Here is a 15,902-nt window from a genome sequence, read left to right as displayed (position 1 = left end):
TATCATGCCATTGCACTCCAGCCTGGGCAACAAGAGCAAAACTCCGTCTCAGGAAGAAAAAAAAAAAAGAGTTGGTGTTATTATTACTGTTACTATACTATTTGCCTGGCAGCACCCTCACTCCCCTGACCCCCTCTCCCCCTGACTATTCCAATCCTGCTCTAATCCCACTTGCTCCCTGTATCTCCATCTCTCTTTGGTGGCCAGAAAATATTTTCAATCAACTTCCTGTTGCTCAGGGGCGAGTCTCCAGGCAAATGGAAAACCAAATTTCCTGCAATTGGTGACCATGTGTTCCAGGTGTTGAAAGACAGAGAAGCGAAGACAGAAACGTGGAAAGACAGAGAGAAAGACACGGAGAGAGACGTAGAAGGACAGAGACGTGGAGAGACACAGAGAGACCTGGAGAGAGACAAAGCAAGACAGGACAGGAGAACAAGGACAAGCTCAGGTGCCCCGGAGCCCCAGCCCTGCCTTCATGCCCAGCAGGTGCCCTACCTGGCCCATCCTCCCAAGGTACCTGCTGCCCCCGCACTCAAAGGCCAGAAAGGATTCACTGATGGCGGGATGGGCTGGGGCCTCTGCAGCATGATGGCTGGAGGTCAGATAACAGAAAGGACCGGCCAAGTTCAGACGGGTTATACTGGGGACAAAAGAGCCCTGGCCAGCCTCCAGGGCTGAGGGGGGTTTAGTGAGAGGCTCTGATTGTCCCTCCCTTTTGCAGCCTCCAGGCGCCCTGTCTTACTTCCTCCCCTCCACCCCCAGGACTTCCTGGGCCTCCACCCGGCCCTTTATCCCTACTGCGCCCCTAAGCCCGGACGCATCCTAGGCAGGCAGGAAGTTCTGTGTAGCCCAGCAGTGAAACTGTTTATTTTTAGAGAAAATTGTTTCCATAAAGGGGAAAGGCTTCACTCCTAGCTGCCTCCCCAACTTTCCCTACCCCTTCCCCCCTACCTAGTCCAGGCCTGACCCAGCTGTCAGCTTTGGGGTCACTGGGTGTCCCCTTCGCCATGCTTTGCTTCTCTTTGTTCCCCTCCATCTCTGTCTCCTCAGATCCTTGCAGGAAGATGAGGTTCCCGTCTTCCCCAACCCCTTAGCGCCTCAACCCCCATCCTTCCCTGTGGCCAGCTCCAGGCCTGGGCTGAGGGGAGGGGATGCAGGAAGGGTGGGGCCTGTTGGGCTTGGGGCCCCCCAGCCCCAGAGCTATGTGGAGGCCGGGCTGTGGGAACAGCTGGAGCCTGTCCAGGGGCTGGACAGATGTTCATGCAGGCAGTGAGGTTTGGTTTCTTTGTTCCAGACCTGCGGTGCGGGGGGAGCCCTTCCGTAGCCGGGCCGGGTGTGCGTCTATGAGTGGGTCCCAGACCTGGGTGGGGGGTTGGGTGAGCCAGAAGTGGAGGGGACTGGCCCCATCTCCTTCCCTCCCCTTACAGACTCCTAACTCCCGGTGCCATGGTTCCCTTTCCCCAGGTAAGCCTCAGTCAGTGCTGCAGGCAGTCTGACTCGCAGTCCCTCAAGTGACTTCCAAGGAGCATCTGTAGACAAGAAGATGGCCCAGGTCCTGCACGTGCCTGCCCCCTTCCCAGGTCAGGGGACTCAGGGAAGAGGGCCCTGCCCTGGGGAGCTTCAGTTCTGGAGGCCTGAGGGGCCGGGGACTCTGCCCTGGGGACTTTGAGGGTGGGACGCAGCCCAACGATTAGAGGTCTGAGGGAGGAGGCAGAGTCCTGCCCCGGGTGTCTGATGGGGAGGCACAGCCCTGCGCTGGGAGGGTCTGAGAGCAGACGCGGTTGAGTACCAGGTGGGCTCCCATCTCTTGGGCAAATAAACCCCAACTCTCCCCAGGCATCAGTCTTCACCCTGAGTATGGGGACAAGAGGATTCAAAGGTCCTGGTGTTTCTCCCACCCCCAGGGACCCCTGGCCCGGCCTCCCCGCCTGCCTTCCCTGCCAAGGACCCCGACCCACCCTACTCTGTGGAGACCCCCTATGGCTATCGCCTGGACCTGGACTTCCTCAAGTACGTGGACGACATCGAGAAGGGCCACACGCTGCGACGCGTGGCGGTGCAGCGCCGCCCCCGCCTGAGCTCGCTGCCCCGTGGCCCTGGCTCCTGGTGGACGTCCACTGAGTCGCTGTGCTCCAATGCCAGTGGGGACAGCCGCCACTCAGCCTATTCCTACTGCGGCCGTGGCTTCTATCCTCAGTATGGTGCTCTGGAGACCCGCGGTGGCTTCAATCCGCGGGTGGAACGCACACTGCTGGACGCCCGTCGCCGTCTCGAGGACCAGGCGGCCACACCCGCCGGCCTGGGCTCCCTGACCCCCAGTGCGGCCGGCTCGACGGCCTCCCTGGTGGGTGTGGGGTTGCCACCCCCGACGCCACGGAGTTCGGGACTGTCCACGCCGGTGCCTCCCAGTGCTGGGCACCTGGCCCACGTGCGAGAGCAGATGGCGGGTGCCCTGCGGAAGCTACGGCAGCTGGAGGAGCAGGTGAAGCTGATCCCCGTGCTCCAGGTGAAGCTCTCAGTGCTCCAGGAGGAAAAGCGGCAGCTCACAGTGCAACTTAAGAGCCAGAAGTTCCTGGGCCACCCCACAGCGGGCCGGGGCCGCAGCGAGCTCTGCCTGGACCTCCCCGATCCCCCAGAGGACCCAGTGGCACTTGAGACCCGGAGTGTGGGCACCTGGGTCCGAGAACGGGACTTGGGCATGCCTGATGGGGAGGCTGCTCTCACTGCCAAGGTCGCTGTGCTGGAGACCCAGCTCAAGAAGGCACTGCAGGAGCTGCAGGCAGCTCAGGCCCGGCAGGCCGACCCCCAGCCCCAGGCCTGGCCACCGCCAGACAGCCCGGTTCGCGTGGATACCGTCCGGGTGGTAGAAGGGCCACGGGAGGTGGAGGTGGTGGCCAGCACAGCCGCTGGCACCCCTGCACAGCGGGCCCAGAGCCTGGAGCCTTATGGGGCAGGGCTGAGGGCCCTGGCAATGCCTGGTGGGCCTGAGAGCCCACCTGTGTTCCGCAGCCAGGAGGTGGTGGAGACCATGTGCCCAGTGCCTGCTGCGGCTACCAGCAACGTCCATATGGTGAAGAAGATTAGCATCACAGAGCGCAGCTGTGATGGAACGGCAGGTAAGCGGTCTCAGGCCGGGAGAATGGCTGGGGGTGGGGGGGCCCTCTTTCTTCCCATGGCTCATCCTGGACCCTCAGAATGCCAGGATCCAGACGGGGTGCTGTGGCACATGCCTGTAATCCCAGCACTTTGGGAGGCCGAGGCAGGCCTCTTGAGGTCAGGAGTTCAAGACCAGCCTGGCCAACGTGGTGAAACCTCATGTCTACTAAAAATACAAAAATTAGCCAGGTGTGGTGGCACGCACCTGAAACCTCAGCTACTCAGGAGGCTGAGGCAGGAGAATTGCTTGAACCAGGGAAGCAGAGGTTGCAGTGCCTGTAGACCCAGCTACTTGGGAGGCTAAGGCGGGAGGATTACTTGAGCCTAGGAGTCACGGCTGCAATGAGCCGTGATTGCACCACTGCACTCCGGCTTGGGCAACAGAGCGAGACTCTATCTCTTAATAACAACAACAGCAAGATATTTGTGCACCTGGATCCAGCCATGCCTGAAGCTGTCATCAGTTACATAACAACACATTTCCTTTTCACTGCTTAAACTGGTCCAAGATTGATTCCTGCCACTTACTGAATAAACAGGGAGGATTTCTGCCTGGTAAACCAACAGCCTTGGGGAACTTTCCCCCAAACACCTCCCGCTTTCTGGATACTGACAAAGTGGCAGTCACCTAATTTCTCTGCATGGTTGCTACAGCCCTGAGGTTGGCTGCACAATTCTTCTCCTTTTGTGGATGACAAGACAGAGACTCTCTAAGAGTTGGAGTGATGTGTCTGGTGGAAGAAAATTAACGAGTGCCGTGTTAATTTTTTTTTTTTTTTTTTTTTTTTTTTTTTGAGACGGAGTCTCGCTGTGTCTCCCAGGCTGGAGTGCAGTGGCGTGATCTCGGCTCACTGCAAGCTCCGCCTCCCGGGTTCACGCCATTCTCCCGCCTCAGCCTCCCAAGTAGCTGAGACTACAGGCGCCCGCCACCACGCCCGGCTAGTTTTTTGTATTTTTAGTAGAGACGGGGTTTCACCATGTTAGCCAGGATAGTCTCGATCTCCTGACATCGTGATCCACCCGCCTCGGCCTCCCAAAGTGCTGGGATTACAGGCTTGAGCCACCGCGCCCGGCCAATTTTTTTTAATTTTTTGTAGAGACAAAGCCTCATTATATTGCCCAGGCTGGTCTCAAACTTCTGGGCTCAAGTGATCCTCCTGTCTTGGCCTCCCAGAGTGCAGGGATTACAAGCATGAGCCACCACGCTGGCCTCAGTGCTCAGGTATCATCAGGAATCTAACTTGATGCCTTTCATTTTTTGTTTACCCTGGGAGCTTCTCTTTCAGGCAGGCAAGGGAAGGTGACCTCACTGCTCCAGGCATCTGTCTGTTCCGTTTAGTGGAGAGGGAGCTCCTTAGTCCAAAGAGCACCAGTAAAAATCCCAGAGGGGGCCCTCATTGGCTGGCCTGGGTCATGTGCCCATTGCTGAGCCAATCACAGTGCGGTGTCCCTGTCTGCCTAGCCATGGACACTGGGGGTAGGGGAGCCCCACCCAAGCCCTGTGGCCTTTGAGGAAGGAAGGGGGTGCTTCCCAGAGGAAGTACTGAGTCCTGATGCCAGGAAAGGGGATGCCGGCTGTGCAGAATGTCAGCTGCTGGGTTGTCCTGAGGTCCCTGGGAGAAGCCACCCAAATGATTCATAATAATGACAGCTGGGCCGGGCACGGTGGCTCATGCCTGTAATCCCACACTTTGGGAGGCCGAGGCAGGCGGATGGCTTGAGGCCAGGAGTTCAAGACCAGCCTGGCCAACACAGTAAAACCCTGTCTCTACTAAAAATAACAAAAATCAGCCAGGCGTGGTGGCACACACCTGTAGTCCCTGCTACTCCAGAGGCTGAGGCAGGAGAATCGCTTGAACCTGGGAGGCGGAGGTTGCAGTGAGCCAAGATCGCACCACTGCACTCCAGCCTGGGCAACAGAGTGCAACTGTATCTCAAAATAATTAATAATAATAATGACAGCTGGCCAGGCACGGTGGCTCATGCCTGTAATCCCAGCACTTTGGGAGGCAGAGGCAGGCAGATCACTTGAGGCCAGGAGTTCAAGACCACCCTGGCCAACATAGTGAAACCCTGTCTCTACTAAAAATACAAAAATTAGCCAGGCGTGTTGGCAGGTGCCTGTAATCCCAGCTACTTCGGAGACTGAAGCACAAGAAATGCTTGAACCGGCCGGGCGCGGTGGCTCAAGCCTGTAATCCCAGCACTTTGGGAGGCCGAGACGGGCGGATCACGAGGTCAGGAGATCGAGACCATCCTGGCTAACACGGTGAAACCCCTTCTCTACTAAAAAAATACAAAAAAAAACTAGCCGGGCGAGGTGGCGGGCGCCTGTAGTCCCAGCTACTGAGGAGGCTGAGGCAGGAGAATGGCGTAAACCCGGGAGGCGGAGCTTGCAGTGAGCTGAGATCCGGCCACTGCACTCCAGTCTGGGCGACAGAGCGAGACTCCGTCTCAAAAAAAAAAAAAAAAAAAAAAAAAAAGAAATGCTTGAACCTGGGAGCCGGAGGTTGCAGTGAGCTGAGATCATGCCACTGCACTCCAGCCTGGGCAACAGAGTGAAACTGTGTCTCAAAAATAATAATAATGATAATGACAGCTGTTCTTCTTGAAACATGGTCAGGGAGGCTCTGCCAGATGGGTTCAAACTCATGCGGTGTGATACTGGGTAAGCAACGTCACCTCTCTAGCCCTAAACATCCCTATCTGTGAAGTGGCATGATAATGCTCTCCGTCTTAGAGAGGTGGAGAATTTATGAATTAATGCACATGGTTTAGTACTGGTTGCTGCTTCTGCTGATAATGTTCTGGTCAACCCTGTTTATACCTGGGGAAACTGAGGCTTGAGGAGATTCATTTGTCCTGTGTGACACAGCCAGGAAGTGGCTCAACTGAGCCAGTATCTAAACCCAGGACATCAAGCCTATTATCCTAGCACTTTGGGAGGCTGAGGTGGGTGGATCACCTGAGCTCAGGGGTTCAAGACCAGCCTGGCCAATATAGTGAAACCCCGTCACTACCAAAAATACAAAAATAAGCCGGGCATGGTGGCACACGCCTGTAGTCCTAGCTACTCGGGAGGTTAAGGGAGGAGAATTGCTTGAACCTAGGAGGCGAAGGTTGCAGTGAGCCAACATCGCGCCACTGCACTCCAGCCTGGATGACAGTGAGACTCCATCTCAAAAAACAGAAAAAGAAAAAAAGTAAAAATAAATAAACCCAGGACAGCTTGAATCTGCCGCAGAGCTCGAAGGTAGGGCCCAAGTTCTCATCCCAGCCTCGAATGTCAGGTGGCCAGAGCCCCTACCAACAGACCAGAGGGCACAGGCTGGAGGGCACGGACCCAGCTATGTTTTCTCGCCGGCCTGTGTTGTTCCTGGCCAGCTCTGGACACCACCCGCCTGTTCTATGTCTATCCCAAACACCCAACCCTGAGGTTCTGGCCCCCTGCCAGGGGCTCTGCCTGGCTCAGCCTCGGAATCTCTTGAGAGGCAACCACCATTCCAGACGTGCCTCCCAGAGCAGCTGGGAGGCCTTCTGCCTGCAGAACAAACAGACAGAGCGATGTCCACCTTCTTTGCATGCAAGCTGCTGCCCTGAAAGTTCTGCCTGGAGTCTCATTTTATTCCCTTTTGCTGCAGGTAGCCCCAATCTCTGCCTTGCTTGGGCTGAGCTGGAATGTCTTAATTCATTTCTATATCTTCTTTTTTTTTTTTTTTTTTTTTTGACGGAGTCTTGCTCTGTCGCCCAGGCTGGAGTGCGGTGATGCAATCTCGGCTCACTGCAACCTCAGCCTCCCGAGTAGCTGGGATTACAGGCAGGCACCACCATAACTGACTAATTTTTGTATTTTTAGTAGAAGGGGTTTCACCATGTTGGTCAAGCTGGTCTCAAACTCTTGACCTCAGGCGATCCAACTGACTCGGCCTTCGAGCATGATTTAATCTCTCTGTGCCTCAGTTTCCTCATTTGCAAATTGGGGGTCCTGACGGCACAGTATCACTGGAATAATGTGAGGCTTTAATATGTCAATTTGGCTGGGCGCAGTGGCTTATGCCTGTAATCCTAGAGCTTTGGGGGGCCAAGGCAGGAGGATTGCTTGAGGCCAGTGGGTCGAGGCTACGGTGAGTTGTGACCACACCACTGCACTCCAGCCTGGGCAAGACCAATCTTGTGGGTGGGAGTAGGAGGGCGAGAATCAATTCATGTCAAGTGTTCACCATGCTACCAGGGGTGTGTTGATAGTTGGTGCCGAAGGTCAGCTCTTGGCTCTATAGCCTCTCAAAGGAGCATCTGTTTATTTCTGAGATGGAGTCTCACTGCTGCCCGGGCTGGAGTGCAATGGCGCTATCTCAGCTCACTGCAACCTCCGCCTCTCGGGTTCAAAAGATTCTCCTTGTCTCCGCCTCCCAAGGAGCTGGGATTCCAGGTGCCCGCCACCACACCCAGCTAATTTTTGTGTACTTTCAGTAGAGACGGGGTTTCACTATGTTGGCCAGGCTGGTCTCGAACTCCTGACCTCGTGATCTGCCGGCCTCGGCCTCCCAGAGTGCTGGGATTACAGGTGTGAGCCACCGCACCCGGCCTCCAAGGAGCCTCTTTGAACAAAGACGTGAAAGGAAAGAAGTCACCAAAAGAGGTGGAAAAAATAATGGTCCAAGGAGGAGCACAGCAGGGACAAAGGCCCTGAGATAAGCAGAGGCTCGGGCTTATCAAGGGGTTGAACAAACTGGAATGAGCTATTGCACCCAGCCTAAATTTAAAAAAAACAAACTTATTTTGGGCCAGGTGCGGTGACTCACGCCTATAATCCCCACACTTTGAGAGGCTGAGGTGGGCAGATCACCTGAGGTCAGGAGCTCAAGACCAGCCTGGGCAACATGGCGAAACCCCATCTCTACTAAAAATACAAAAATCAGCCAGGCGTGGTGGCACACACCTGTAATCCCAGCTACTTGGGAAGCTGAGAAAGGAGGATCGCTTGAACCGGGGCGGTGGAAATTGCAGTGAACTGAGATCGCATCGCTGCACTCCAGCCTGGGTGACAGAGTGAGACTGAGACTCCATCTCAAAAAAAAAAAAAAATTGTATTTTGGCCTGCAGGAGTCCAAAACTGAGTTCATCTCATTCCTTAGCTCCTGACAACCATCCACGTTAGCCTGCGCAGACCACTTTTCTTGTATTATTATTTTTTCACCTTCAGCCTCCACCTTCACCCTTCAATGCTAAAGGTCAGTAAATATTTTCACTTTGGTGGGTCATACAGTCTCTATTGCACTGATTCAACTCTGCCTCCGTTCTTTTTTCCTCCCCACTTTATTTTTATTCCTTTTATCCTTTTTGTTGAGATGAGGTCTCACTATATTGCCCAGGCTGGCTTCAAACTCAGGGATTGAAGTGATCCTTCCACGTCAGCCTCCTGAGTAACTGGGATTACAGGCGTGTGCCACTATGCCCAACTTTTTCTGGTTTTACTGACGTATACTTAATATGCCCCAAAAATGCACATATTTAATGTATACATTTTTGAGTTTGGTTCTTCAGTGCCTTCATTTTGCAGTTGCAAAAGCAGCCATAGACAATATGGAAATGAACGAACATGGCCGCATTCCAATAAAACTTTATTTACAGACCCTGAAATTTCTATTTCACATACTTTTCATGAGTCCCAAATTAAATTCTTCTTTCCCATCCATTTAAAAATGTGAAAACAGCACCCACGGGCTGAAGCTCACCACCCTCCACTCTCCACCATCAGTGCCACCCCCACCCCATCTAATACCATTCCTTACAATCCACCTTCCAGAAACTTATTTAGACATTTGAGTGTCCTTGAAAAATATGCCTCGTTCGTGTTTCATTTCCTTAAATGGTGGTGTGCTTCAGAAAAACAAAAATCTCTTTCTGTTTCTTATTTTTTCCTCTCCTTACGCTATTTTTGAACTCTCCACACTGATGTTTGTAAATCTAGTTTGTCACTTTTTTTCTTTTTTTTCTTCCTTTTTTTTTTTTTTTTTTTTTGAGACGGAATCTCACTCTGTCGCCCAGGGTGGAGTGCAGTGGCGCGATCTCTGCTCACTGCAACCTCCGCCTCCCAGGTTCAAGCAATTATCCTGCCTCAGCCTCCCAAGTAGCTGGGATTATAGACATGCATCACCACGCCCGGCTAATTTTTATATTTTTATAGAGACGGGGTTTTCACCACGTTGGCCAGGCTGGTTTCGAACTCCTGACTTCATGATCTGCCCGCCTTGGCCTCCCAAAGTTCTGGGATTACAGGCGTGAGCCACTGCACCCGCCTACCCTCTTCTCTAATCCCCTCATAGTGGGTATCTGGTTACTTCTAATTTCCGGCCACCACAAACAATGCTGGAGTCATCGTCACACATCCCCTCCTGTGGGACTGCCCATTCCTAGAGGATTTGCAACTTCACTCCAAGTCCTGTCTGATCCTTCCCAAAAAAGACTCTCCCTGTCTGCATTCCTAACACCATGCTCCGGTTCAAGGTGTCCATTTTCTCATATCCTCACCAACATACAGCTTTATCTGTCTTTCTAATTTTTCTTCCCTGTTTTTTTGAGACAGAGTTTTCACTCTTGCTACCCAGGCTGGAGTGCAGTGGCGCGATCTCGGCTCACTGCAGCCTCCATCTCCCAGGTTCAAGCGATTCTCCTGCCTCGGCCTCCTGAGTGTCTGGGATCACAGGCATGCGCCACCACGCCCAGCTAATTTTGTATTTTTAGTAGAGACGGGGTTTCTTCATGTTGGTCAGGCTGGTCTCCAACTCCCGACCTCAGTTGATCTGCCTGCCTTGGCCTCCCAAAGTGCTGGAATTAACAGGCGTGAGCCACTGTGCCTGGCCTCTTCTTTCTTTCTTTTTCTTTTTCTTTTTTGAGACAGAGTCTTGCTCTGTTGCCCAGACTAGAGTGCAGTGGCGCGATCTTGGCTCACTGCAACCTCCGCCTCCCAGGTTCAAGCGATTCTTGTGCTTCAGCATCTCCAGTAGCTGGGATTACAGGCGTGCCATCACGCCTGGCTGATTTTTGTATTTTTAGTAGAGACGGGGTTTCACCATGTTGGCCAGACTGGTCTCAAACTCCCGACCTCAGGTGATCCGCAACCTCAGGTGATCCGCCCACCTCGGCCTCCCAAAGTGCTGGGATTACAGGTGTGAGCTACCACGCCCGGCCCTATCTTTCTAATTTTTTTTATCCATCTGATAGCTGCTACATAATGGTATCTCCTCATTGTTTTGTTTTTTGAGACAGGGTCTCATTGTGTCACCCAGGCTGGAGTGCAGTGGCACAGTCACAGTTCACTGCAGCCTCAACCTCTTGGGCTCACAAGATCCTTCTACCTCAGCCTCCCGAGTAGCTAGGACTAAAGGCATGTGCCACCACATTCAGGTAATTTTTTGTAGAGATGGGGTCTTGCTCTGTTGCTCAGGTTGGTCTCAAATTCCAGGGCTGAAGTGATCCATCTTAGCCTCCCAAAGTCCTGGGATTAGAGATGCGAGCCTTGGAATTCAGCCCTCCTTATTGTTTTCATTGGCATAGCTCTGATAGGCAGTCAGAGATACGGCTTCTCTGTGTGTGCCTAATAAGGTTCCTCTGTAAGTCAATTACTTGTAGCCTTTCTCCATTTTTTCTCTGAGCAGTTTTTAGAAGTTCCTGGTATCTTCCAGAGTCAAAACTGGTAAACTACGGCCTGTGGGCCAGATACAGCCCAAAACCTGTTTTTCTACAACCCACAGCTAAGAATGATTTTTACGTTTTTTTTTTTAAATGGTTGAACGATTTAAAAAGTATATTTTGGGCCAAGTACACTGACTCATGCCTGTAATCCCAGCACTTTGGAGGCTGAGGCCGAAGGATTGCTTTAGGCCAGGAGTTTGAGACCAGCCTGGGCAATATAGTGACACCCCGTCTCTACAAAAAAAGTAAAACAGGCCGGGCGCGGTGGCTCACGCCTGTAATCCCTGCACTTTGGGAGGCCGAGGCGGGCGGATCACGAGGTCAGTAGATCGAGACCATCCTGGCTAACACGGTGAAACTCCGTCTCTACTAAAATACAAAAAATTAGCCGGGCGCGGTGGCGGGCGCCTATAGTCCCAGCTACTCCGGAGGCTGAGGCAGGAGAATGGCGCGAACCCGGGAGGCGGAGCTTGCAGTGAGCCGAGATGGTGCCACTGCACTCCAGCCTGGGCGACAGAGTGAAGACTCCACCTCAAAAAAAAAAAAAAAGTAAAACAATTAGTTTGGCATGGTGGCCTGCAGCTGTAGACCCAGCTACTCAGGAAGGTGAGGCAGAAGAATTCCTTGAGCCCAGGAATTTTGTTGTTGTGGAGATGGGGTTCCACCATGTTGCCCAGCCTGGTTTCAAACTCCTGGGCTCAAGCAATCTACCCGCCTCGGCCTCCCAAAGTGCTGGGATTACAGGCGTCAACCACCATGCCCAGCAAGCGCAGGATTTTGAGGCTGCAGCAAGCTATGATTGGACTCCAGCCTGGGCAACAGAAGTTGCCTGAAGTAGACTGGGCATGGTGGCTCACCTGAGGTCAGGATGTGGAGACCAACCCTGGCCAACATGGTGAAACTTGTCTCTACAACAATACAAAAATTAGCCGGGCATGATGGCGGGTGCCTGTCATCCCAGCTACTTGGAAGGCTGAGGCAAGAGAATCGCTTGAACTCGGGAGGTGGAGGTTGCAGTGAGCTGAGATCACGCCATTGCACTCCAGCCTGGGCAACAAGAGCGAGGCTTCGTCTCAAAAAAAAAAAAAAAGGTGCCTGAAGTGACTGCCTGCTTCTCTGTTGGGGCAGAATGGGCTTTGGGTGCTGCTCTAGTTTATTTATGGATTTTTTCACATTAAAAAAAAAAAATAGACACAGAGTCTCGCCCTGTCTCAAAAAAAATAATATTTCTTGACATGAACAAGATAATATGAAATTCACACTTATTGGATACAGCCACGCGGAAGCATTTACATACTGTCTGTGGCTGGTTTTGTATTAGAACTATGCCACAGTTGAGCAGTTGCAACCAAGTCCTTGTGTGTGACGTAACCAAAAATGTTTGCTATCTAGCCCTCCCCAGAAAGTTTGTTGACCCTGTTCTACAAGATTATCCCTTGCCAACTTTTGCCTGTGCCAATCTCCGGCACTCCCCCACCGCACCCATGAAGATCTTAGAGGTCTTCATTTTTGTTTTTGTTTTTGTTTTTGAGACAGAGTCTTGCTCTGTCATCCAGGCTGGAGTGCTGTGGCACGATCTCAGCTCACTGCAACCTCCACCTCCCTGGTTCAAGCAATTCTGCCTCATCCTCCCAAGTAGCTAGGATTACAGGTGCCTGCCGCCATACCCGGCTAACTTTTGTATTATCAGTAGAGACTGGGTTTCACCATGTTGGCCAGGCTGATCTCAAACTCCTGACCTCAAGTGATCCGACCACCTTGGCCTCCCAAAGTGCTGGGATTACAGGCGTGAGCCACCGCGCCTGGCCAGAGGTCTTTGTTTTGAATATAATTAAAACCATTATTGTGCTTGGAGGAATTTTTTTTTTTTTTGAGACGGAGTCTCGCTCTGTCCCCCAGGCTGGAGTGCAGTGGCGTGATCTTGGCTCACTGCAAGCTCCGCCTCCCAGGTTCATGCCGTTCTCCTGCCTCAGCCTCCTGAGTAGCTGGGACTACAGGCACCCACCACCACTCCCGACTAATTTTTTGTATTTTTAGTGGAGACGGGGTTTCACTGTGTTAGCCAGGATGGTCTCGATCTCCTGACCTCATGATCCGCCTGTCTTGGCCTCCCAAAGTGCTGGGATTACAGGCATGAGCCACCGAGCCCGGCCTGGAGGAATTTTTTAAAGAATCTTAACGGGCCACATTGACTCAACACCTGTAATCTCAGCACTTTGGTGGGAAAATTGCTTTGAGTCCAGGAGTTCAGGGCCAGCCTAGGCAACATAGTAAGGCTGCCTTCTCTACAAAAAATATAAAAATTGGCCGGGCACGGTGGCTCATGCCTGTAATCCCAGCACTTTGGGAGGCCAGAGTGGGCAGATCACGAGGTCAGGAGTTCGAGACCAACCTGGCCAACATAGTGAAACTCCATCTCTACTAAAAATACAAAAAATTTAGCCGGGCATGGTGGTGGGCACCTGCTACTACTCGGGAGGCTGAGGCAGGAGAATCGCTTAAACCCGGGAGGCGGAGGTTGCAGTGAGCTGAGATGGCCCCACTCCACTCCAGCCTGGGGTGACAATGCAAGACTCTGTCTCAAAAAAACAAAAAATTAATCGGGTATAGTGGCGCATGCCTGTAGTCCCAGCTACTCGGGAGGCTGAAGTGGGAGGATCACTTGAGCCCAGGAGTTCAAAGCTGGAGTGAGCTGTGATCATGCCGCTGCACTCCAGCCTGGACAATAGAGTGAGACCCTGTCACTGAATGAATGAATGAATGAATGAATCTTTCCCCTTACTGAGTCCCTGATACTCTGCTACATTATTTCCCTTTAGCTTTGTAGTTGTACTTTCATCTTAATTCTTCACAATTTCTTTCTTGTGTACGGTGTGAGACAGGGATCCAGCTTGGCTCTTCTCATGTAAAGTAAGCTGCTTCTCCCAAAACCACACCACAGAATCCACCGTCTCCCACTGGCTTGTGGTAACCCCTTCTGTCTTACCCTCAGTGCCCAGAGATTGGAGCCTGTGCTGGGCTGTCTTCTCTCTCCCATTGGTCCATTTGTTAATGCAAAAATGCCCTTCTGTTCTCATGGTTGTGACTTTGAAATATGTTTAACTCTCTCACAGACCAACGACTCCATCTTTGCTCTTTTTCTGTAGGATTGTCTTAGCTCATCAATGGACTTTAGTTCTTTTGTGTGAATTTTAGTATCAGTTGGCACCATTCCCCAGTGGGATAACAATAAGAAGTATGATCAATTTTATTATTACTTGTTGTTGTTATTTTAGCATTCTGTGTCTAACCTTGAATTCCTTAGACTGAAAGGAGCCATCCCAGGTTTTGAAGTCACTGCCTACTTTTCTGTTGGGGCAGAATGGGCTTTGGTTCTACTCTAGTTTGTATGTTTTTATTTTTTTCACTTTTTTTTTTTTTTTTTTGAGACAGAGTCTCACTCTGTCACCCAGGCTGGAGTTCAGTGTCATAATTTCGGCTCAATGCAATCTCTGCCTCCTGGGTTCAAGCGATTCTCCTGCCCCAGCCTCCCAAGTACCTGGGACTACAGGTGCGTGCCACCACACCTGGCTAATTTTTTATATTTTTAGTAGAGATGGGGTTTAACCATGTTAGCCACGATGTTCTCAATCTCCTAACCCTGTGGTCTGCCTGCCTCAGCCTCCCAAAGTCCTGGGATTACAGTTGTGAGCCACTGCGCCTGCCTTTTTTTTTTTTTTTTTAAATATAGGGTCTAGGCTGGGCGCAGTGGCTCACGCCTGTAATCCCAGCACTTTGGGAGGCTGAGGTGAGTGGATCACCTGAGGTCAGGAGTTCGAGACCAGCCTGACCCACACGGAGAAACCCCATGTCTACTAAAAATACAAAATTAGCCAGGCTTGGTGGCGCATGCCTATAATCCCAGCTACTTGGGAAGGCTGAGGCAGGAGAATCGCTTGAACCTGGGAGGTGGAGGTTGCAGTGAGCCGAGATCACGCCATTGCACTCCAGCCTGGGCAACAAGAGCAAAACTCCGTCTCAAAAAAAAAAAAACCAAAAAACATAGGGTCTCACTCCGTCACCCAGGCTGGAGTACAGCAGTGCTGTCATAGCTCAATGTAACTTCAAACTCCCGGGCTCAAGCAATGCTCTCATCTCAGCCAAGTATAGTCCCGAGTAGTTAGGACTATAGGCACACTCCACCACACCTGGCTAATTTTTTAATTGTAGAGATAGTCTTGTTCTCTTGCCCAGGCTGGTCTTCAACTCCTGGCCTCAAGCGATCCTCCTGCCTCAGCCTCTCAAAATTTTTTCACCATTTAAAATATTGTGGTAACATAGATAAAACATAAAATTTACCATCTGGCCAGGCGTGGTGGCTGACGCCTGTAATCCCAGCACTTTGGGAGGCTGAGGCGGGCGGATCATTTAAGGTCAGGAGTTCGAGACCAACCTGGCCAACATGGCGAAACCCCGTCTCTACTAAAAATACAAATTAGCTGGGCGTGGTGGCACACGCCTGTAATCCCAGCTACTCAAGAAGAATTGCTTGAATCCGGGAGGCAGAGGTTGCAGTGAGTCGAGATTACATCACTGCACTCCAACCTAGACGACAAAGCAAGACTCCGTCCAAAAAAAAAAAAATTTAACCATCTTATCCATTTTTGAGTATATAATTCAATGACATTAAGTACATTTGCATCGTTTGTTTGTGTGTGTTTTTTCTTGTGTTTGTTAGGGACAGGATCTCCCTATGTTGCCCAAACTGGTTTCACACTCCTGGGCTCAAGTGATCCTCCCCCCTCAGCCTCCCAAAGTCCTGGGATTATAGGTGTGAACCACCATGTCCAGCCCATTCACACTATTGCACAACCATCACCACCATCTATCTTTAGAACTTTCTTATCTTTCCAAACTGAAACTCTGTCCCCATTAAACACTCACTCCCATTCTCCTTCCCCCAGCCCCTGGCACCCACCATTCTATTTTCTGTCTGTTTAAATCTGACAACTCTAGGGCCGGGCGCAGTGGTCCACACCTGTAACCCCAGCACTTTTGGAGTCTGAGGC

At 51.9% G+C, this 15,902-nt stretch overlaps 1 protein-coding gene and 1 long non-coding RNA gene across 22 annotated transcripts in view; both read left to right on the top strand.

Annotated features, from left to right (window-relative positions):
• The window catches only part of KANK2 (KN motif and ankyrin repeat domains 2), a 36,380-nt gene that overhangs the window by 1,396 nt on the left and 19,082 nt on the right, over positions 1-15,902 (top strand). For 5 of the 21 annotated variants that reach the window (XR_013408886.1, XR_013408887.1, XM_077977369.1 and 2 more), the window contains exons 2-4: positions 301-516; positions 1,468-1,583; positions 1,908-3,119. Coding sequence is in view for 19 of the 21 variants with exons in the window: in XM_077977369.1 (XP_077833495.1) it covers positions 1,547-1,583; positions 1,908-3,119 (1,249 nt within the window). In the remaining 2 variants the exon portion in view is untranslated. The remainder of the gene's footprint in view (positions 1-300; positions 517-1,467; positions 1,584-1,907; positions 3,120-15,902) is intronic. The other 16 variants (XM_077977370.1, XM_015122927.3, XM_077977366.1 and 13 more) reach the window with 4 other exon arrangements.
• On the top strand, positions 9,709-12,042 carry LOC144336655 (uncharacterized). The gene is made up of 3 exons (XR_013408912.1): positions 9,709-10,130; positions 10,270-11,099; positions 11,405-12,042. It is a non-coding gene; the product is annotated as an uncharacterized LOC144336655 (long non-coding RNA).

The sequence above is a fragment of the Macaca mulatta genome, chromosome 19 (assembly GCF_049350105.2).
Source record: "Macaca mulatta isolate MMU2019108-1 chromosome 19, T2T-MMU8v2.0, whole genome shotgun sequence".
NCBI lineage: Eukaryota > Metazoa > Chordata > Mammalia > Primates > Cercopithecidae > Macaca > Macaca mulatta.
The sequence above is the reverse complement of the archived record's forward strand: the minus strand, read 5'-3'. Positions and strand labels throughout refer to the sequence as shown.